The sequence below is a fragment of the Peromyscus eremicus genome, chromosome X, assembly GCF_949786415.1.
Source record: "Peromyscus eremicus chromosome X, PerEre_H2_v1, whole genome shotgun sequence".
In the NCBI taxonomy this organism is placed as follows: Eukaryota; Metazoa; Chordata; class Mammalia; order Rodentia; family Cricetidae; genus Peromyscus; species Peromyscus eremicus.
In genome coordinates, this window is record NC_081439.1 from 98587044 (window position 1) to 98608915 (window position 21872).

A 21872-nucleotide genomic window follows, 5' to 3' on the forward strand; every position below is an offset into this window, starting at 1 on the left:
GGCTGCCTGGCTTGTCCTTCGGGGAGGGAGTATTTTGGAACAACATGGTGAAACTGACCTACACGGCTGATAGTCCAACCTGAGAACTAAAACAAAACAAAAAAAAAACTGTCATATGTAATTTTGCTATCATTTCAGATCAAAATTGAGCTTCCCATTCACCTGCATCCAAAACATCATTTGCTCTTTACTTTTTATCATGTAAGCTGTGAAATCAACACGAAAGGAACAACTAAAAAGCAGGACACAGTGGAAACTCCAGGTCTGTGTGACGCTGTTTAATTATTTGTTTGTTTGTTTACTGTGGTGTTGGGTTCAAAGCCAGGGTCATGTATTCTTTCTGTAAGATTAAAATCTTGTCATCAAGCTGTCAACTACTTCACTCCTTGACCAAAATGTCCATTTCTGAGTTACAAAGTCATTGCTAAGCCCAGTACATTGGTGTATACTTGTAGTCTCAACTACTGAAGAGGCTAAGCGTAGAGGATTACTTGAGCCCAGGAGTTCAAGACCAACCTGGGCAGCATTACAAGCTTCATCTGAAAAACTTCATTGGCAAAAGAGTAATTATATGTTGATTTTATTATCATGTGTGTCAAATATCTTTGTCCAAATGCTTGTCAGCGCAGCCAAACCACTTTAAGCAACATAAAGTGATAATGCTGCTCTCAGGGAAAAACACATATTATGATACAGTGTTGCTATGTCTTTTATGTAGAATTGCCCAGCAACTAGAATTTTCCAGTTATGCTTATTGTGGAAGAGAAAAGTAAGCCCAGAGCCAGGGACATCTGTGAGCTGGAGGGAGATTGGGGACTGCCTGTTGCTAATGAGAACAGATTTAATGAAGTTGAATAAGCTTCAGCACTGAGGCACCCGTTCTGGTCCTGTGTCACGAAGGCTTTAAATAACCAGCGGAAGACAGCTTTAGAAGAACATCCAAGGACTGGGAGCATAGTCTGTGTCGCTTACACTTCATGAATGTCAGCATGCCTTGGGATGCATTCATTCAGCAACTATTTCTGTGTATTTTTTCTGTGAACGATATTAGTAGATACTGTAGAGAATGTAGTAAAAAAAAATCTAATCTAGAGCTTGCCTTAGGGTTTCTATTGATGTGATAAAACACTATGATCACAAAGCAACTCGAGGAGGAAAGGGTTGATTTCAGTTTGCAACTTGTAGTCCATTATGAAGGGAAGTCAGGACAATAACTCAGAGAAGAAACCTGGAGGCAAGAACTAAAACGAAGACCACACAGGGGTGCTGCTTACTGGCATGCTCCTTATGGATTGCTCAGCCTGTTTTCTTATAGAACTCAGGACCACATGCCCAGGGATGAGACTGCCCACAATGAGCTGGACTCTCTCCCCCTGTCAATTATTAATCAAGAAAAGGCCTGATAGACTTGGCTATAGGTCAGTCTTATGGAGGTATTTTAACAATCGAGGGTCCTTATTCCCAAAAGTCTCTATCTCATGTCAAGTTGACAGAAAAACCAACCAGGTCAGAGCTCATCTTCACTGAGCATATGATCTAGTCAGCTACATGGGTTCTATGCAGACATTCAGATAATAGTGAGCACTGAGAAAGTTGTGATACCTGAACACAGACGAGTGAGTTACTCAGCTGCTGACGGGACAAGTGGCTATGACTCTGGGAAGGCTTTCAGGAGATGGTATTTGAATGAAGTCTTAAAGGATAGGATGGAGCTTGGCAATGCTCTGGTGGCTGGAAGCTGGGGCATTCTGGGATGAAGACACAGCGTTCACAGAGTCAGAGTAATAAGGGATATGGACAGAAAACTGTAAGTACTTGACAAACGTAAGAGCCCAGGATGCTGAGTGGGGAACCACAAGATGTCCGATTGAAGAGCATTCTGGAAAGCCTTGAATGCCAGGCTGTGAATTGGACTTTCTTTTGTGACAGGGGTGGAGTTTTTGAAGGGCTACTGGCACCAGTACACGCTGTTTTGGAGGAAAATGGGCCAGGAAGCAAAGTGAAGGGCAGTGTAAGTTAGAGCAGGAAGAATCAAGGAAGAACAGAAGGACACCAGTTGGGGACCTGTTTAAAAGGTCATAAAAAGAAAGAGGGTACACTATGACCATATCAGGAAGAAGAATAAAGAATTAATAGAAAAGGAAAGTCAAATGTGGAGGCTCATATCTGTAATTGCAACACTCAGAAGGCTGAGGCAGGAGGATTGCCATAAGCTTAATGCTAGCCTATGCTATAGAGTATGATCCTGTCTTTAATGAAAAAAAAGAAAAAAGAAAAAGTTTAAAGTTTAAATCCTCCCAGTAAGAAACTCTGTTGGTTCCTTATGAATATATCCAACCATCCATGGGTTAAAATATTATTTTCTATGTGTGTATATGTTTATTGTGCATATGAATACATAAATGCATGACCAGGCCAGAAGACAATCTCCACTGCCATCCCTTAGGTGCCTGCCACTCAGTCTTTTATTGAGACAGAGTCTCTCACTGGCCTAGAACTTTGCAAGAAGGCTAGGCCGACTGGCTAGCAAGCCCTAGGGATGCACCTGCCTCCATCAGCACCACAGGCTGGGAATTGTACATGGTCACACTTGACTTTTTAAATGTGGGCTCTAAGGATTGAACTCATGTCTTCACGTTTGCATGGCCAGCATTTTACCTACTGAGCTGTCTCCCAGTCCCTGTAAATGTTAGTCTTAAAAATTGCATCTGAAAGCCAGGCTGTGGTGGCGCACGCCTTTAATGCCAGCACTTGGGAGGTAGAGGCAAGTGTATCTCTGTGAGTTTGGGGCTGGCTTAGTCTATATCACTAGTTCCAGGATAGCCAGGACTATGTAGAGAGAGACCTTTTCTTAAAAATTCCAAAAAAAAAAAAAAATGCATCTGTACTAAATGCATACAGGCTTCCCCCCTTGTTTTTGTCCCCTAATTAGTAGAGTAAAACAATTATTTACATAGCATTTACATTCCAGTAGATAGTGTATGTAATCAAGGAATGCTTTGAAATATACAGGAAGATATGTGTAGTTGAATCAAGCATGCACAGATTTTACTATTGCTTGGATGATCTTTGACCGGTCAGCCTCCTGCAGATTCCAAGGGATGACTATGTATTTATTGTACCTGGCAAATGTCTGAACTTCCAAAAGAAGATATACCAGTATGTGGGAGGTTTAGGACTAATGTGTTTGGGAGAGTCTGAGGGGGAGTTTGAGGGAAACCATCAGGCAGCAGGACTGAATATTAGGGATCCTCATTGAAACTGCACTTAGTTTAGAGCAGGAGCCTGGAGAAATGAGATGAGAACAGAACTATGAGAATCCATGCAGGTACTTTCCTCCAGAGTGATAAATTGCAGTTTCCTCATCCAAATTCTAGACAGAAATGGGCAAGATGTTTAGCGAAGCATGAGGTGGTGATTCTTCATGCCACTCATCCATTCTAACTGCCCACCCTTTAAGTGGCTTCCTACCTTTGAGCCAGATGGCATGCTTGATAGTATATCTTTACAGCTTCCAAGTGCTGCCTATGAGTTTCAACTAAGGGACTCACTTGGCCATGCTCTGATAATTCACGGTGCAGAACTGTCACCTAAGCAGATTCATGCAGACAGAAAGTGGATTGATGGTTTCTAGGGATGGGGGGAGTAAAGGGAGGTTGGGAGTGCTTGCAAAGGTCGGTCGAGTTTCTTTTCAGAGTAATGAAAAATTTCTGCAATCCTTGTTAATGGAGCAACTGCAAATTCACTAAAAAATAGTATACAAATTATAGCTCAATAAAAACTCCATGAGGAAAAATGTTGTCTACAAACAAGAAATATGTTTCCCTAGTTTCTAGTTTGGAATGTTTTCCATTGGTAAAAGTTTCAGAGTATTGAGAGTGTTGTTTCTTTCTTTCCCTCCTTTTTCATTTGCCTTCTTTCTTCTGTTTTTGAGATTATAATTACATCATTTCCCCCTTCCCTTTCTTCCCTCCAAATCTTTCCATATATCCCTCTCTACTCTCTTTCAAATTCATGCCCTCTTTTTAAATGTTATTACATGCATATGTGTATGTTTATATATTCCTGCTCAGTCTGTACATTGTAACTTGTATGTATGTGTTCCGGGCTGACCGTTTGGTATTGGATAGCCAGTTGCTGTTCCTCCCTGGGGAAGGCTATTTTTCCCACTCTCAGCAGTCCTTAGTTGCTGTAGTTCTTTGTGTAGGGTTGAGGCCTCGTAGGTTTCCTGACATTGTCAGTTATAGTGGTCCTTCCGCACACTTTCCTGCTCTGTCTGAGAGCAGAGGTCTGGGAGAAGCATTTTTGAAGTTGCATTGGAGAAGATGCTCTTCAGACATGGTACAGCATCTGTGAAAGACTTTAGTCTACTGAGAGAAAGCCATGTTTTGGTTGGCTTTTAAGAATAAAAACATTTGCCAAATTAAACATGTACATGAAGACGTTCTAACCAGATTTGTATTGACTTCTGTGTTCACAGTATAAACACACACATGCACATACATGCACATGCATTGCATAGGGATTCATGCAAAGACTTTTAAAGACTTGAAAAGTAGTGGATTTGCAAATGCTCTTCAACTACCATCCCTTCTCATTTGCCAGAAGTCCATCCAGAGCGAGGTTGGGTTGTTTTTTCTTTTCTTTTCTTTTTTTGTTTTTTACAGCTGAGTTAGAAATACTCAAAGCCCAGAGTAATCTGTATAATGGAAATACTGACACTACACAACTTGAGTAACACAGATGGCTCTGGTTAGTATAGCAAAACATAAGGAGTTTTCTAATAGAAAGCCAAGATTTCCCGGGCGGGGTAGAAGTGTTAAGAAATGTAGAGATGGCAGGGAATCTCTCAATGGACTGAAGTCATAAACACTGTAGCCTGGCCGCATTTTCCTCTTCCTCCTCCTCCTCCTCCTCCTCCTCCTCCTCCTCCTCCTCCTCCTCCTCCTCCTGCTCCTCCTCCTCTACCTCCAGTCAGGAAAACTCTGCCTGTCTAAATGATTGACGCTTTTACTACCTTGGATCAGTGTACACTGTAACCTTGACTTACGACCTTAATTCTCCATACTCCAGTATCCCAGGGTTACCGTAAGAGGTTTTTGAACATATGATTGCTGTCTGAGATGGTGTCAGCTGGGAGACTTTGAACTCTGAATAGAAGGATAGAAGGATGTGAACCTTCTAAACCATGAGTCTACTCAAAGAGCCCCCAACACAGGAAGATAGTGATGTCACAGGCACATTTTAAACTTCAATATATTCATGTATTCTGAGGCCAGCCCCTCAACTCTTTTAACAGAGAAAGCCATGTTGCTCCCATTTTTATTGCCAAAGATACAGAGCCAATAACTCATGAGTGGACAGGCTGGGATTAGGAAACGATCCAAAAGCATTGTTCCTTCCCTGCTCCACAGTCGCCTGTCACCTGGGCTCCCGCATGCAGATCCCTGGAAACGTCACCATCTTGCCTTCTTCCCCAGCTTGCAGACATTTGCGTAGCTAATTGCATTTGTGATTTCGTCTCTTATGGTTGATTATTGTCTTGGCAGTTGGATTTGCCTGGGTACCTTTGCTGAAGGATGGGAGAGTTCTCACGTTTGAACAGCAGCTGCCAGTCTCAGCCAATCTTCCCCCGGGCTACTTGAATGTGAATGATGCCGAGTCAAGAAGGGTAGGGGGTGTCTGCATTTGTGCAAGTGATTGTGTTTTAGATGTTTACAAGTAGACTTCTGTTGGTGTGGTTTGGGACAGGAATACTCAAATATGGTCTGAAGGATAGTCCCCCTTCACAAGGAAAGTCTGTGCTCTGTGTTTACAGCTGATAATTCTACTAACTTAAAACTGGATTTGGGGCATGACTTAAAAAATTTTAAAAAAGCCTCATTTATTTAAGTAATTCATTTTTTTTGGGTGGTAATTTATATAAATCTTCAGAGGATTGGAAATTAAAATAATTTAGGACACATTTATTCTAAAGGGCATTTATTTTCTCCAGTATTTCTTTGGATAAATCTAATACCTTCCTTTCTGGATGGAATCTGTTAAAATGCATGGGTAGTACTGTAAGGGGTTCATGTGTCTCTTGCTATAATATAGATGTTCATGGCTGTATTTTCTATGCAGCAATCGAATGCGGATATCAAATGGGTAGATGGTGCAAAGCCTTTGTTGAAGATTAAGAGCCACTTAGAATCAACCATTTATACGCAGGTAAGCTGCCGCACTCAGATTTCTCAATCTGAATACTGGAATATGTTTCCTCATTAAACTAGATTATTTTTAATCTCCCACCGTTTGGAGAAATTGAACTCTAAAAGGCATGTAGAGGCTATCATCACCATTTTAAACCTGGAAAAACTGAGGCTAAGTCAAAAGAGGTGGTTTACCCCGAGGCCCAAAATAACAATTAGGAATTCCAGTTCAGAATATACATTACTTTTTCCTACCTCCTGGTGTGGCCCACACTGTTCAGAAAACCGACATGTACAGACTTCATATGGGATAACTGGACTCCCCAGCAGAGTGTCATGGCAAAGTTGGGTACTGAATACCAGAAATGATTTACCTGGGAACTTCCTTCACCTGCCGTTTCAGACCTCTATTCCTGCTCGTTTCATTAAAAGAGAGAAGCATCTGAACTGGATAGAACACACTGGGTTTTTTTTTAAGGCTTAAATAAGTGTTTACCTAGTTGGGCATGTTTAGCAATTTCCAGCACACACCAGTTTCATCCGGCTATGCTGCTTTATATGATGGTCAAGAGGACTTCAGGTGCAAAACATACATTGGCAGAGATGGCTCCAGAGTCCAGGCGTTAGAATACCGAGATAGATAGGCCGTCAAGATGCCAGATCAGGGAGAGCTGGAAGCGTGTGCTTGGGAATAATGAATCAAATCTCATATGGCTGTTTCCATCTGTGTTCCAGGATCTGCATGTGCACAAATTCTTCCATCATTGCCAGCTGATTCAGTCAGGCTCCAAAGAAGTTCCAGGGGAGCTCATTAAATATTTAAAGGTAAATGAACAGCAGCTTTCTGCAAAAGGTTTGTTTTCCGTGCCTTTTTTCTGCTGCTGCATTTTGACATGGAAAAAACGAACTAGGCAAACGGTTGAAAATCCTTTGGGCCTCAGGAGGACACTTTCTCTTTTGTACTTTTCCATCAAGTGGCTGCTTAGAAGCAGACAACAGCATGGCTACATTAGGGAGAAAATATTAGAGCCCAAATTTGACATCATGGTTCAGAAACCTTTCGATTTGAGTTGCTTTTGGGGTCTTGGCTCTTCCTGCTAACTGCCACTAAAGGAGAGCACGCTGTGATGGGGGAAGGGCCAGAAAGAACAAAACCACTTTTCCTTGTAATAAAGTGTCAAATGGTCCTCCTGTGCCCATTAGTGGGAGACTCTCATGAGGGCCACGAAACATAGAAACATTGTCTGCACGTGGCACAGGGGAGAGAGTCTTAGGGAATCTTTAGGATATCATACTGTAGCAGACAGAGAACCTAATGGTTGGCTTATTCACTCTGTGCTGTGACTGTGGTGTGCATCCTAGGACCTGTTTCCATTGCTTCCTTAGTAGGTCAGCTGTGGGAAATCTGAGGCATTTTGATCTGAAGAGACTACAGGGTTTCCCTTTATCTATATGCGGTTGCCTTCCAGTGGCCTCGGGAAACCTTTTCTTTCAGATAGATAGATAGTATGGCCTGAGACAGAGAGTATGGGTCCGGAATCATAAGCTGATTTTGTGTCACAGGGCTGTCATTTACTAGGTCTGTCACAGAACTTCTCTTGTTTGTCCATTGGGATAAGAGTAATACCCATCGGTCACGAGGTCATGAGGCTTAAATAAGATGGCTCATCTGCTGGGTCATAATTGTTCATGACACAAGACTCCTGGAGGGCTTCCTGGGAAGCAGGCATCAGGATCTAAGCAAAGAAAACAGCATGTTGTATGGAGAAGCTTCATGTCTCGTAGAGGGAATGAGCATAGAAATGAGCAAGTAGAGATGTCACATCAGGCGATGCTAGAGGCTGTAGTGAAGCAGTGCTCAACCTGTGGGTCGTAGCCCCACAGGGGTCCCTGCCCCACAGGGGTCGCAGCCCCACAGGGGTCACATATCAGATATCTTGCGTGTCAGATATTTACATTGCGATTCACAACAGTAGCAAAATGACAGCTATGAAGTAGCAACAGGAATCACTGTATGGTTGGGGGTCAGCACCGCATGAGGACCTGTGGTAAAGCGTCATAGCATTAGGAAGGTGGAGAGCCACTGTCTTGGAGACACCAGAAGCAGTAAAAGGAAAAGAGGACAATGCTAGACTTTCTGTCTTACAGAGGCCAGAGAGAATGCCTCTTCTAATGTGATATTTGAGCGGCAGCTTAAAGAAAGATGGCAGCCACGTGCTTGGCTGGGGAAGGACTGGGAATAGCCAGCAGAGTCCCTGAGGAGCTTGGCTGAGTGTATTGTGGAGCAGGAAGGACTGCAGTGTGGCTGGTGCACAGAGTGGGAAGGTCTGACCTGGAAGCAGCTAGGGAGCCTCTGAGGCTGGAGTGAGGAAGTTTATTTTTTGCAGTTCAGATAGGAAGCCTTGCAGGAGTTTGACAAGTGTACTGGCATGATTTGCCTTTGATTCTTCTGCTGTTGTTGTGTTGGAAATTAAACCCAGGGCTTTAATTTTACACATGCCAGGTACTTAAACACCATACCATGAAGCTATAGCCTCACTTTCTGGTAGTTTGTATATATGTGTACATTCATATGTGTGTGGATACCTGTGTGTATAAGCATGTGCAGACACATGTGTGCATGTATGTGAAAGCCAGAGGTCAATCTTGAATTTTCTCAGGAGCTGTCTACTTTGTCTTTTAAGACAGAATCTCTCACTGCCTTGAGCTCACCAAGTCAGCTAAGTAGGCCTGTATTTTATTTTTTAATTTTAACACACCCTTGCTAAGTTGCCCAGACTGGTCTTTAACTCACTATATAGCCCAGATCGGCTTTGAACTGCCAATGCTCCTGCCTTATCCTCCCATACTGGACTGGACTGGACTGGGATTATAGAACAGAGCTACTAGGTCAGGCTTGAATTTAGTTTTTGTTGTACCATCCTGCCTGCCATATAAAAATGTTCAATTTTGGTTCAAGAGAGATGATCAGTAGTGGCTTTTGACCTTTAGAAGTGTAATAGTCATGTAACTTTCTTTTTTTTTTCAGACCTGAGGACCGAACCCAGGGCCTTGCGCTTGCTAGGCAAGCGTTCTACCATTGAGCTAAATCCCCAACCCCATTTGTATAGTGTTTTTTTTTTTTTTTTTTTTTTTTTTTTTTTTTTTTTTTTTTTTTTTTTTTTTTTTGCTTTTTTGAGACAGGGTTTCTCTGTGTAGCTTTGTGTCTTTCCTGGAATTCACTCTGTAGCTCAGGTGGGCCTTGAACTCACAAAGATCTGCCTGCCTCTCAAGTAACTTTTTCAAATCTAGTCCTTAGTACTGTCTAGGAAGATTCCAACTATATGGATGGATGGTTTATTTGTTAAGACCATTGTTTTTCCTTCTGGAGGGAGCTTTTTGAGAATTTTCACAGAGTGGTATGGGATACGACATCATTTTCAAATACTGGTATTTCAATTTAACAAGATGTACGCTGGCGTTTGTTTTTAAGGGTGTAGAATGTCTGATAGTTATACAATGCACACACACCCTCTGGTGGCAGTAAGTGAAATGGCATGTGATTGTAGAAATAGTGCAGGAAGGATTGTGCAGAGGTTTCTTTCTGTTGTCCCTGTAAATGGCAGTTTCATGAATTCTTGTATTCCTTGAGTTTTGTTATGTATTTAGTACCTTTGTGCATGCTATGGGGCTTGCAGAACAGCATAACTTCAGTATGGAGATTACAGCCTAACCAAACACACAGCAAAAATAAGTTAGCTAGCAACGTCTTCATAATACAGAGGACCACGGAAAGACATATGTGATTAAATGTTACATGTCTGATGCAGACTACAGGTATTAAATCTGCGGACTACAGGCATTATGTATGCAGGTCATTGAGAAGCCAGTGTAGAGCAGGGACTTCCATTTTGCCTTGCCCTCCATTGCTTATTTACTTATTCAACCATTCACCAAATATTTATTAAGCACCTCATGTGGCATTGTTCTGGGTGCTGGGAGTGTAAACTGGGAGAAACTCAGACAGACCTAGTTTTGTCCTGCGTGGACTGCTTATCTTCCTTGTCTGCCTGCCGTTTTCTGCTTAGCTCACATTCTCTGCCCCTCGAGGCCCAGTTGCCACTTCTTTTGTACATGTTGAACCTGTGCCTGTCCTACTATTTGCTGTTTGTACTACAGTGACTCAGTTCCATGTCTTTGCCCCCTTTAGACAGTGAACTGCTTAATGGTAGGAACTGAGTTCAGGTTGTTTTGTTTCTTCTCTGCTGTTTGGCTACTGGAAGTGCACTCAGTACACCTCTGTTGACTGAGAAAAGGAAATGGCTTCACTGAAAGGAAGATTTGAATTTGCCTTGGATGAGCAATTAGGATTTGGCTAAAGCTCTGAACAAAGACAAAAGGGAAGCAGGTGATACAGTTAAAGAACAGTGGTGGTGCTTGCCTTTCTGAAGAACAGCAAGCAGCTCTAAGGTTCAAAATGTAGGCCAGGTCTTCAATACATTCAACTTAATTCCCTAGAGCAGGATTTCTCAAGTTCAGCACTATTGACATGCAGGAGAAGATGGTTCTTTGTTGTAGAATTTTTAGCAGAACTATAGGCCTCTTCCTATAGAAATTAGTAGCACACACATACCCAAGTTGTGATAACCAAAAATATCCCCAGACATCACTAAACCTCCCATAGAGACCATGTGACTCCCGAACGAGAGCCGCTGCTCACAATAAGGGGAAGACATCACAAACGTTCTTAGAGGGCTGAGGATGTAGGTCAGCAGGAGAGTGCTTACCTAGCATGTGGGAAACTGTGTCACATCTTCAGTATCCGTAGAAAAAAGAAAAACCATTTTGGTAGAAGGTAGTCTAATGTAATCAGCGTTTAAAGGAAGTAGGCAATGAATTTGGAAATGTGTAACGTATACTCTGAGAATGCAGAGAAACTGTAGATGAACTGGAAAAATGTCAAGGTGGTATCCTGAAAGGGGACAGTGGTAGAGAGGATTGGAGAGCAAGTGCAAAGGAGGGGAAACCTTGTTAGGACAACCCCGTGTTCCTGGAGCTAGCCAACCTGCCCTGTGAACCTGATGGGAGAGACGCTACACAGAGACTTAAAGTCCTTGTTGGAGTAATTAAGATACAGATGATGGAGTCCTGGAAAGGGAGGGTGCATGTGAGGCTATGAAGACAGAGACTAAGACCGAGAAATGATGAGTTCCCTTAAGTACGGAGACTTGGCTTGTTCATCGTTGTGTTTCCCATAGCACTACACATAGAATTGGTGTCAAACATTCTCAGCCAAGTTGGTTTTCTTTTTTCTCGGCTGATGGAGTGAATGAATGTGGAAAGAAGAAAGAAATGTAGCAAACGGCACTGTAGCATTTCTATGTGTACATGAATAATATATGTCAACACTTCATTTGGATGTTTGTAGCACCCTTTATTGGAGACCGAGTGCAAGCATGTGAAAGAAGTAAATATATTCAAAGAATGTTAGAGGATTGACTAGATGGCTTGGTGGGAAAAGCTAGCAGGCCTGACGATCTGAGTTTGATTTCTGGGATCCATATAATAGAAGAGAGAACTGACTCCTGCAAGTTGTCCTCTGACCACATTCATGCACTGGGCCACACATGCTCCTACATGCACACACACACACACACACACACACAGAGTAAGATGTAGTAAAAAATGTAAAAGAATGGTAAAATGCATAACTATCTGTTTTATAGATGATGATGATGTGGGATAAAGCAAAATACATGTATAAAAAAAGTATAGACATGTTCTTTACTGAGGCCCATTTAACTTCCCAAATCAGGTTAACTGGAGGTCAAGATTGTCTAAGAAAGCATGCAGGAGGCTTGGAGGCAGATCTTTCCAACCCCTACCCTGTCGCTGAGTATAGATTTACCAAAAGTCAGTTGGTTTCTCTTCAAAGCCCATAAGTAAATTGCACTTGATATCTGTATAGTTAAGTATTCTTGTCAGATAAGCTCACAGAATCCAAATGGCAAAATAACGGGGTGCATTAAGTCATTAACAAGTCCCCTGTCTCAGAAGCTCACATTTCAGCAAGGTGATAGTCTAGTCGATATATCGCTCATGACTTAATTTTCTTATTGTTTCACATTTGCAAATTGGATCATGTTTCTGTTTGTTTCCATAACTAATAATGACTTATTTTAGTGTTTGCATGCCATGGAGATCCAAGTCATGATACAGTTTCTACCTGTAATTCTTATGCAACTCTTCCGAGTTCTCACAAATATGACCCATGAAGATGACGTTCCCATCAACTGCACCATGTGAGTTTCGGTGTTACAATGAAAGAAGCTATTGCGTCAGGTCTTTCTTCTTTTCTCATGGCTATAAACCTCCCTCTGAGAACTGTGATTGTTGTCTCATTGTCACTTGTCTGAAAGATTGTTTTTCATTTGCCTTTTGGTTTCTTTCTTTCTTTACTATAAAAACTTAAAAGTAAAATAAACAACACATGACTACATTAACCAGACCCAAAGTCTGTACATCTCACCAAACTTCTATGCAGTCAGAACAGCCGTACAAAATGGAAGCTGTGGAACTTCCCATTGGATTTTACACTTTCACTATCTATTATATTTTTATGCACTCAACCATCACCAGAACAAAAAGCTCCGTGACAGATGTAGAACTAGAAAAACAATTAGCCATATATCTTCTTTCATAACTTGTGTTTATTATCGGTGTTAAGTCCTTCCTAATCCTCTAATAGCCTTGTTCTCTTGTTCTCTTTCATACTTGTTATATTGAGCCCACAGGCATATTTGTGTGTGTGTGTGTGTGTGTGTGTGTGTGTGTGTGTGTGTGTATATATATATATATATGTATGTTATTGCCTAGGTTCGACATATGATAAGAGACCATATTCTTTCTGAGATTGTGTGACCTCACTTAATATTATACATTCTAAGTACATTCATTTTTCTTGTACATTTATTTTTATTTCTTTCTTTTTTCATTTCTTCTCTTTGCTTTTTTTTTGACTTCTTGTTCAGAAGCATGATGTTTACTTTCCACAGTCATTTCCATTTTCCACAGTTTCTTCTCATATTGATTTATTTCAACATACTGTGGTTGAAAACTATACTTGATATGATTGCAATCTTCCTAAATCTTGTTAAGACTTTTTGAACAGCCTAATATATACTCTATCCTGGAGAATATTTTGTGTGCCCATAAGAAGAATGTGTCTTCTTTTACTGTTTAATGGAATGTGTTCTGTATATGTCTTTTAGATGCATTTGTTTTAAGTATAGTTCAAGTCAAATATTTGCTTCTTAATTTTGTATCCATTGTTGAAAAGGAGATATTGAAATCCTACAGTATTTACAGTATTTACTGCTCCATGCCTATTTATAAGACAAATATAAATTTCAACTGACCTTTCTCTACCCATGTTTTATACTTGTGTTGTCCACTAAAGTATCCCACTTACCCCCCCCCCCCCCAATTTGGCTACTGAGCACTTGAAGTGTGCCTATATCTTCTGAAGAAAGAATACTTAATTGTAGTTCATTTTAGTTTTAACCAATATAGCCACCCATGACCAGTGTTTCTCCTACTGGACAGAATGTGGCCCGAAGCCATGAATTTTGACTTGGAAGAATAAGTTGTTTCTGTATGAAAACAAACAAGGATACATTGTAGGGTAGAGGGTAAAACACACTTGCTTTTCAAAGTGAAAGGAAGAGACTTTAATGAAGATGCTGAGCTCAGTGCTCGATGTCCCTGGCTTTGCTGCTTCTGCTGTTGCTACAGCCTCTTTCTCTAGACCCTAGGCTACAAACACCTGCGTGCTATGTGCCCATCTCTACTGCCAGGAACAGTCCAGTTGAAAATTTAAGAAGCATTATCCTAATATAATGGTTCTCAACATGCGCTTCCCGGATCAGCAGCCGCGGTATCTTCAGGAAGCTTATCAAAATGCTAATAATCACTGAACTTTACCTCAGCCCTGCAAAGTCAGAAACACCAGGCAAAGAGTCAGGCAATCTGTTCAGAAGCCTTCCAGGTGATGCTGACGCTTGCTGAGGGGTGAGAGGCACGACTAGTCTCTTGAGTTTACCTCCAACGTTCATATTATTTCACCTGTTCTGCCCCCTCCTCCCTTTGACAGTTTCATGCTGTCTTTCGTTTGTTTCTTTGGGTTTGGTTTGGTTTGGTTGAGACTGTAGCCCAGACAGGACTCAGACTCATGGTGATCTTCCTGCCATAGCCTCACAAGGGCTAGGATTACAGGTATGCACCACCACTCCCAGCCACTTTACCTTTCTTTTCTGTTCCTTTTGTCCTCACTGGAAGGGATTTCAGTATTTACATTACTTGAGCTCTTTTACAACATAGGGCTATGCCCATACTCTAAGTGAATACCCGGATTTAGAAAGGAGGCGAAACATCCGGGCTGTCAAAATAAAGTATCCTTTTGAATCAGGAAGTACATTTTTCCAAGGCTCTAAGTGTATTAGGCACTGGAATCTTGTAGATTTAAGCTATCATCACCTCTTCTGTTACCTCTCTTTTGTTGTTCGGGCGTTTTGTTGGTTTGGTTTGGTTCTTTTCTGAGAGTCACACTGTAGTAGTTAGTTGAAGCACGACCTGCTGACTTTCACGACTGTCGTTTCAGGGTTCTCTTACACATTGTGTCAAAATGCCACGAAGAAGGCTTCGATAGCTATTTAAGATCCTTCATAAAGGTTTGTGGAGTAAAGCTTTCTTGCTGGATGATTTGACTGTTTCCCAGGACAGTTGTATCTGATAGTTCATTTGGTTCTATTTGCAGTATAGCTTCAGACCTGAAAAACCCAACACTCTTCAGACCCAGCTTATACACGAAACCCTGGCTACCACCATGATAGCAATATTGAAACAGTCTGCAGATTTCTTAGCCATAAATAAACTTCTAAAGGTAAGGATGGAAGACACAACTGGAAACAAAAACAGCCTCCACATACTTGTTGGTGACTTGCCATTTTAATTCTTGTTTTTATCCTTTTTGCCCTGGAGCCTCCTTCATTCTATTACATTGCACATGTATTCTTTGCAGAGCCTTGTTCACCCTCCCAATACACCCCTTGTCCTCAATTAAATGTGTAAAAGATAAATTTCAGATGAGGCAGAATCTTGTATCTGTTACAGTATATAGTTCGTAGACCTTTGCCTACCTATTTCCCAGCTCTGAGCTGCTATTAACGCATATCGAAGTTGAAATATTTGACAATATTGCTGCAGGGAGTAGGCACTCAATAAGTAGTAACTATTATTCTCATTATTTTTACTCTTTCTTTAATTGGTGATAAAATTATGGGCCTTTTCGGATGTGTTGGCTAGAGACTTGATGCTAGCTTTCCAATTACAAGATATGGCAACCACATAGGTCATATAAGCTGTGCCAATTTTGTACCACAGCCGAAGATGGTTATCCAAACTGAGTGTAGGCAGCAATAAGATTTATCATCTGATGTATTTGGGAAGGAGGGCAAGAGGGAAGGGAAGGGGGACAAGAGAGGGCAATGGGGTAAATATGATCAAAATACATTATAATACATGTATGAAAATGTCATTAAACCCATTTAATATATGATTAATATAGGCTAATAAAAACTTTAAATGTTAACTGTACAGAATTTAAAAGAAGTAATACAAGTAACTAAAAGGTGGTTTGCTTTTATCACCAACCATGGCATTCCAAAACAGTGTCCGTGGTAAAATAACCCCGTCCCATGAAGCAAACCCTCCCATTCTCCCACTGGCCAGGGCTAGTTGGCCTTGCGGTTGCAGCCCGGCCTTTTTGTCTGTGTGTTTGTTTGTTTGTTTGGGTCTGAAACACTGCAGAGGTATGCTGGGAGCCCTTGATAGTGGATTGGGATCACTAGAAAATGTTATCCACCCTCCGAGACGAGATCTCTAGTGATTTGTCAAATTTTTCAAAGCATTTGGGTGACAGTTACGGCTTGTGTGATTGTTTTTCAGTACTCATGGTTTTTCTTTGAAATAATTGCAAAGTCCATGGCCACATACTTGTTGGAAGAGAATAAAATTAAGGTAAGTAAGCACAACAATAATTTCTTGATTAATTAATTAATTATGTTGGAGACAACCTGTAGTCCAGGCTGGTCTGAAACCCACGCTCAGCCTCCCAAGTACTTGGATTATAGGCCTGAGGCACCACATTAGGCTTATTTTAATTGATAAATGGTAATTTTTACATATTTATAAGAATGGAATGTAACAAATATAGAGATAACTTTACACATAACAGTAATATACAAATCCCCTTTTATTCTCAACGATTCTTGCCCTTAACTCTTCCAATGTTGTTTATAGAAACAATGGGAGGTTTGCATAAATCTGAGGTCCCACAGTTCTTACAGTTGAATGTGCAGTGTCTGCTGTGTAGTAAGAAATAATTACAGGTAATAGTCCACAGTCATTTGCGTACAGAATGCATTGCCTTTAAAGTTGTGCATTCCTTTTGTGATTTGAAAATGTCAGTGTTGAGGAGCTGGGGAGATGGCTTAGTGCTTGCCGCTCTTCCAGAGGACCCAAGTGTGGCTCCCAGCACCCACGTCAGGCAACTCCTCACCACCTGTTACTCCAGCTTCAGAGGATAGGATACCATCGTTTGGCCTCTACAGGTACCTCCCCAAACACACACATAAATACGATAAAATATTTTAAAAAAAAGTCTGTTGAAAAGATTCAACTAGAAAAAGTAGCAAGTCAGACATATTCTTTCTCTTGGAAAGGAATAAAGTACATATAAAGTTTAAAAAGAGCTTTATATAATTAGATATATTTCTGAAGTGTGTTATGTACATTCACTTGTTTTCTGTATTTTAATTTCTTCTTCATTGTTGTTGTTGTTATGTGTATGATGTGTGGGTGGGACCCCATGTGAGCCACCATGCATGTGTGGAGGTCAGAGGTCAACTTTTTGGCGCCGCTTCTCTCCTTCACCACATGTGGATTCTGTCTGCCAAACTCAGATAACCAGGTCTGCAGAGCAAGCATTTACCCCTGAGCAGTCTCACAGGCCCCTCTTACTCGTTTTTCATTTTTTAAAAAGATACAGGCTGAGAGCTCCTGACCTGAAATGCTTACAACCGGAAGGCTTTCAGATTTCAGACATTTTCAAATTTTGTAATATGTGCATATACATAATGAGATAGGCATCTTCGGTACAGGACACATGTCTAAACATGAGACTCATTCATGTGTCATGGATACTTTATACACATAGCCTGAAGATAATTTTATGCTTTACTTTATATTTGCACCTGTGTTTTGACTTCAACCAGTCACATAACATCAGGTGTGGAATTTTCCATTTGTGGTGTCGAGTCAAGTTTCAAAAAGTTTCTGGTTTAAGAGCACTTCAGATGTGAGATTTTTCAATTAGGAACAGCCAACCCATACAAAAATGTTTTCTTAGCTATAGAAATTGTAATAGTCAAGCATGTGAAATAGAATAAATATCCATCTCATAGAACTTTCATAGAGTATGTTGACTGAAACTGCGACACATGCTTATATTGTGTACCAGAAGTGTGCCTGCATCCCAGGAGTGTGGATTCCAGAGTTGGGCTGTATTGACCCATACTGTGCCCAATGATAATTTCAAACGCTTATGTTACCAGAGAATCAAATGGTTCCTGTAAGTTTAGGGTCAAGAATAAAGTATACTTTGGACAGTTAGCGAAGTCATTTTTAGTGGAGAGGAAAATTATACTTCATTTTAAAGCCTCTTTCATGATGGCACATGTTTGGAAGTAAAATGGCAGTTGATTTAGTTAGACCTTTTCAAACTCTCTTTTTCTATTTGTATTTAAGCTTCCCAGGGGCCAGAGATTTCCTGAGGCATATCATCATGTCTTACATTCACTGCTTCTTGCAATAATTCCCCATGTGACCATTCGCTATGCCGAGATTCCTGATGAGTCCCGAAATGTGAATTATAGCTTGGCCAGCTTCCTAAAGGTGAGTTAAAGGCAGCCAAAAGATGTTAAGGATCTCTTCATCACTGAGAGGGTCTGGAAAGACAAAGGAACAACGTTTCCCCTTTCTCCTGGAAAAATTGCGTGCTTTTGGTTCCCTTTTTTTCCCCCGTTGTTGAGGATTGAATAAAAGCCCTCTGCATGCTGCGCAAATGTTACACTACTTAACTATATCCCCAGCCCCCAGCTAGATTCTTACAAGGCTGTTGAAATAACTCTTTGGATTGACTGACAGATCAGCCAGGTTTACTCCCCCTCCCGCTGAAACAAGCAGGTAAATAAGAGGCTCTGGCTGAGCCAGAAGACAGGTCATGCTTATTTCACAGACATTTTAAATGGACTGCTGTTAGGTTGGGTAATCGTTACTCCAGTCAGGCCCCACCAATCTTCATCATATCTCTGACTTTTTTCTAGTTCAATTGGCTTTTGGGTTCATGACTTTCTCTGTGGTGTGTGTGTGTGTGTGTGTGTGTGTGTGTGTGTGTGTGTGTACACGTGTGCAGGTGCACGTACTGAGGCTGGAGCAGCACATGTATCAGTTACTGCCATATACATTTCTTTGGAACAGTGTCTCTCACTGAACCTCGAGCTAGCTAGGCTGGCAGTCCTAAAGCCCTAAATAGCTTCCTGTCTCCCACATTCACCATGGCACTGGACACTGGGGTTATAGGAGTGCGCATGGCCATGCCCAGCTTTTGTATGTAGATGCTTGGATTCTAAGTCAAGTCCTCATACTACAGCAAGCGCTCTTACCCACTGAAGCATTTCTCACGCCCAAAGTTTTCAGCTTTTGAATTAAAGGTACCTATTTGCTGTTGTCAGCACAGGGTGCATGTTGCTAATGCATATACATGAAAATTGTTTGCTTTGCTCAGTGGAGTTCCTTTGAGAGATGCCAGAAATCCCTATATTTACAAAAGATGGTAACTTTTACTTTTTGTTATTGTCATGTATCTTATTTTGAAAATTACACAGTTGAGGCCCTTAAGTCTTAATTCCATTGATAATTTATTTTGCTCTTTTTCATTCAGGTTGTCCAAAACCCTGACAGCTATTCTCATATTGTCTGTAAAAATGCCAAAGAAATTCAGAAATTATTTAAAGTCATGATAAGAGACACTTAGAATCATGTAGCTAACCTTCCCTCTTTGTTTTCACAGCGCTGCTTGACGCTAATGGATAGAGGATTTGTGTTCAATTTGATAAATGACTATATATCAGGATTTAGCCCCAAAGATCCTAAGGTAAGTTCTAAGGACATAGTTGTAGTAGATATTGGACATTAGCACATGAAGTCAAAGGTGACAGTTCCATTCTCTTCTGGAGGATTCAGAACGGCTCTTCTCATTTATGTACTTTAAGTATTGTCAAAAGCAAAGACTATTGGATAGTGTTTGGAGGGGTCCCCAACACCACCCACAGATTCAACAATTCGCTAACAGGATTCAACATATAGTTGTAATTCTGACCAACATTCACTGGAGTGATAGGATATGGATACTCAGCAGGATCAAGTGGAATCTGTGGTGATTGCCATGCAGTCCTCTCATGCTTTCTCCCTCTTGTGAAGGCATACTTCCCACTAGGGGTGAGAATACAGCCAGAAGACTGCAGCATTTCTCTTTAGAGTTTAGGGTTCTTTGAGATTGACCCAACTGGGATAATGGGGAATCAAGAAACAACGGATACACATTCGGAAAACCTGGGACTGGGTGAGCCGTGCTCTCTGATAGAGACACACCGGAGGTCCAGAAACTCAGTACGTTTATTATATGTAGCTTTAATGGGGAGGCAGGTTTATTATATACAACTGATGGAGGAGGTAGGTGGTGGTCACTGTAGGGGAACAATCTCAGGGTGCAGTCACGCAGGTTGCATCTGTAGGGGAATACACACTATCAACCTGTGTACTATGGCCAGGGGAAGGCCTTGCCATTCCCTGAGCCTGACCCAGGGTAGGCTTTGCCATTTCTATGGGTCTGAGTCACTGGGGTTTTTGACATGGCTGTGTTCATGCCATGAATGCTCATACATACAGGGGTATACTCGTTTACCACAGTTCTTACTGGGGAACTGGTTTTGTCTTGAAGCAGATCCAAACTCTAGACTCTCAGAAAGGAAAGCAAAACAGGTGTTCACCATAAATCACATTGTTTGTACCAAGAGCCTAGCAGACTGGCACCAGGAACACAACCTTATCACACAGGGAACATGTCAAAATCCCTTTTCTCAGATGCCAGCCAACATCAGTGTTGCAACAGGCCTTTTAAAATCTACCACTCTTGGGCCGGCTATGTTAACCCTTTCCTGTACAGATTGCACCTGCAAGTATCCTTTGGAAGATAAACACTTTCGTTGGGAAATTAAAGATCATTTTTCAATCATCGAAAAAATAAACGGCTATACAATGAGATGTTATATAATTTACCATTTAGGTTCTTGCTGAATACAAGTTTGAATTTCTCCAAACAATCTGCAATCATGAACATTACATTCCTCTGAATTTGCCAATGGCATTTGCAAAACCTAAGCTACAGAGAGTGCAAGGTATGTATTTGTATTTTCCATTATTTGGGATTGCTTTTTCTTTTGTGATAGCAATAGTGTAGCATAATGTTTTCTGATGGAACCTGTTAACTTGAAGGTAACTTGAGAATTGTTACCATCTGAAGATAGGGTTAGTAATGGCATTCTACATTTCCTTCATTGTATCAGTGGCAATAGTCTTAGTATGAAAAAATTGGATATGTTACATATATTGTTGCTAAAACACAGATTTCAGACACTAGTAAAATTTCTATCATAATAGTATATTGAATTTTATTTAAGACTAAATGAAAAAGTATATGAATGCATTTCAGCTGAAAGCATCACAAATAAATATAAAAAATAAAATGATAACTCGTATGTACTAAATTTATGAACTGCCTCAGTTTTAATCTCCATTGCTAGTTTTATTGAATGCTTCTTTGTTATGTAGCACTATTCTTATGTTATTATGTTTTTTATTTGTCCCTTTTCTTTTCATATATTAATTAGATTTTTTTTCATTTGCGGTGGACCGTTTGACTTCAGTAGGTAGGTTTAACTCGGTTCACTCTAAGGTAGTATGCTGTGTTTAAACACAATTGATTTGATGAATGGCCAAGATGAATGGGGGCTTTGTTTGCTTTTCAAATTCTCTCGAGACAAAGTGAGCCTTTAATTGCTTGTACCCCAAAATCTTTAAGGCAAGTGCTTGTTAGTTTCAAAATCAGCTTCAGTGTTATTTAGAGTCAACTTTCAAATGCCTGCTCTTAGAAAGCAAGTTCCTCTGTTCCAAGGCAGCTTGGGGACAAGGGATGGGCTGCGTATCTGTTGTAAGTGTTTGTCACCTCTCTCAGGCTTGCTGCTTTCTGTCACCCTGTTGAAGGGCTACTTGGCCACAGTCTGGAAGGTGTGGTTGAAAACACCAAATTGGATTTTTTTCAAGTCACTGAAGCAAAAAAATCAATTGCCATTTGCAAAATCTACCCAGATAAGTCCACCTTGGTTATTCAATGCTGTCCTTATATCTATAAAGTGAATGGAATTCAGAAAAGAGCATGACAACACAGGAGAGTCGTATGCTGCCTCAGTCTTTAGGGAAGTCTCTACTCGGGGCTAGTGGTTGTAGAAGTGGTGAAATTATAGC

The 21872-nt window shown here is 40.9% G+C and overlaps 1 protein-coding gene across 1 annotated transcript in view; it reads left to right on the top strand.

Annotated features, from left to right (window-relative positions):
- Positions 1-21872, top strand: part of Dock11 (dedicator of cytokinesis 11) — a 138366-nt gene that overhangs the window by 50033 nt on the left and 66461 nt on the right. Inside the window, exons 20-31 of the mRNA XM_059251530.1 lie at positions 139-262; positions 5550-5671; positions 6124-6210; positions 6927-7016; positions 12354-12472; positions 14830-14899; positions 14986-15111; positions 16176-16247; positions 18036-18182; positions 19360-19443; positions 20635-20746; positions 21239-21277. Of these exons, the coding sequence (XP_059107513.1) occupies positions 139-262; positions 5550-5671; positions 6124-6210; positions 6927-7016; positions 12354-12472; positions 14830-14899; positions 14986-15111; positions 16176-16247; positions 18036-18182; positions 19360-19443; positions 20635-20746; positions 21239-21277 (1192 nt within the window). The remainder of the gene's footprint in view (positions 1-138; positions 263-5549; positions 5672-6123; positions 6211-6926; positions 7017-12353; positions 12473-14829; positions 14900-14985; positions 15112-16175; positions 16248-18035; positions 18183-19359; positions 19444-20634; positions 20747-21238; positions 21278-21872) is intronic.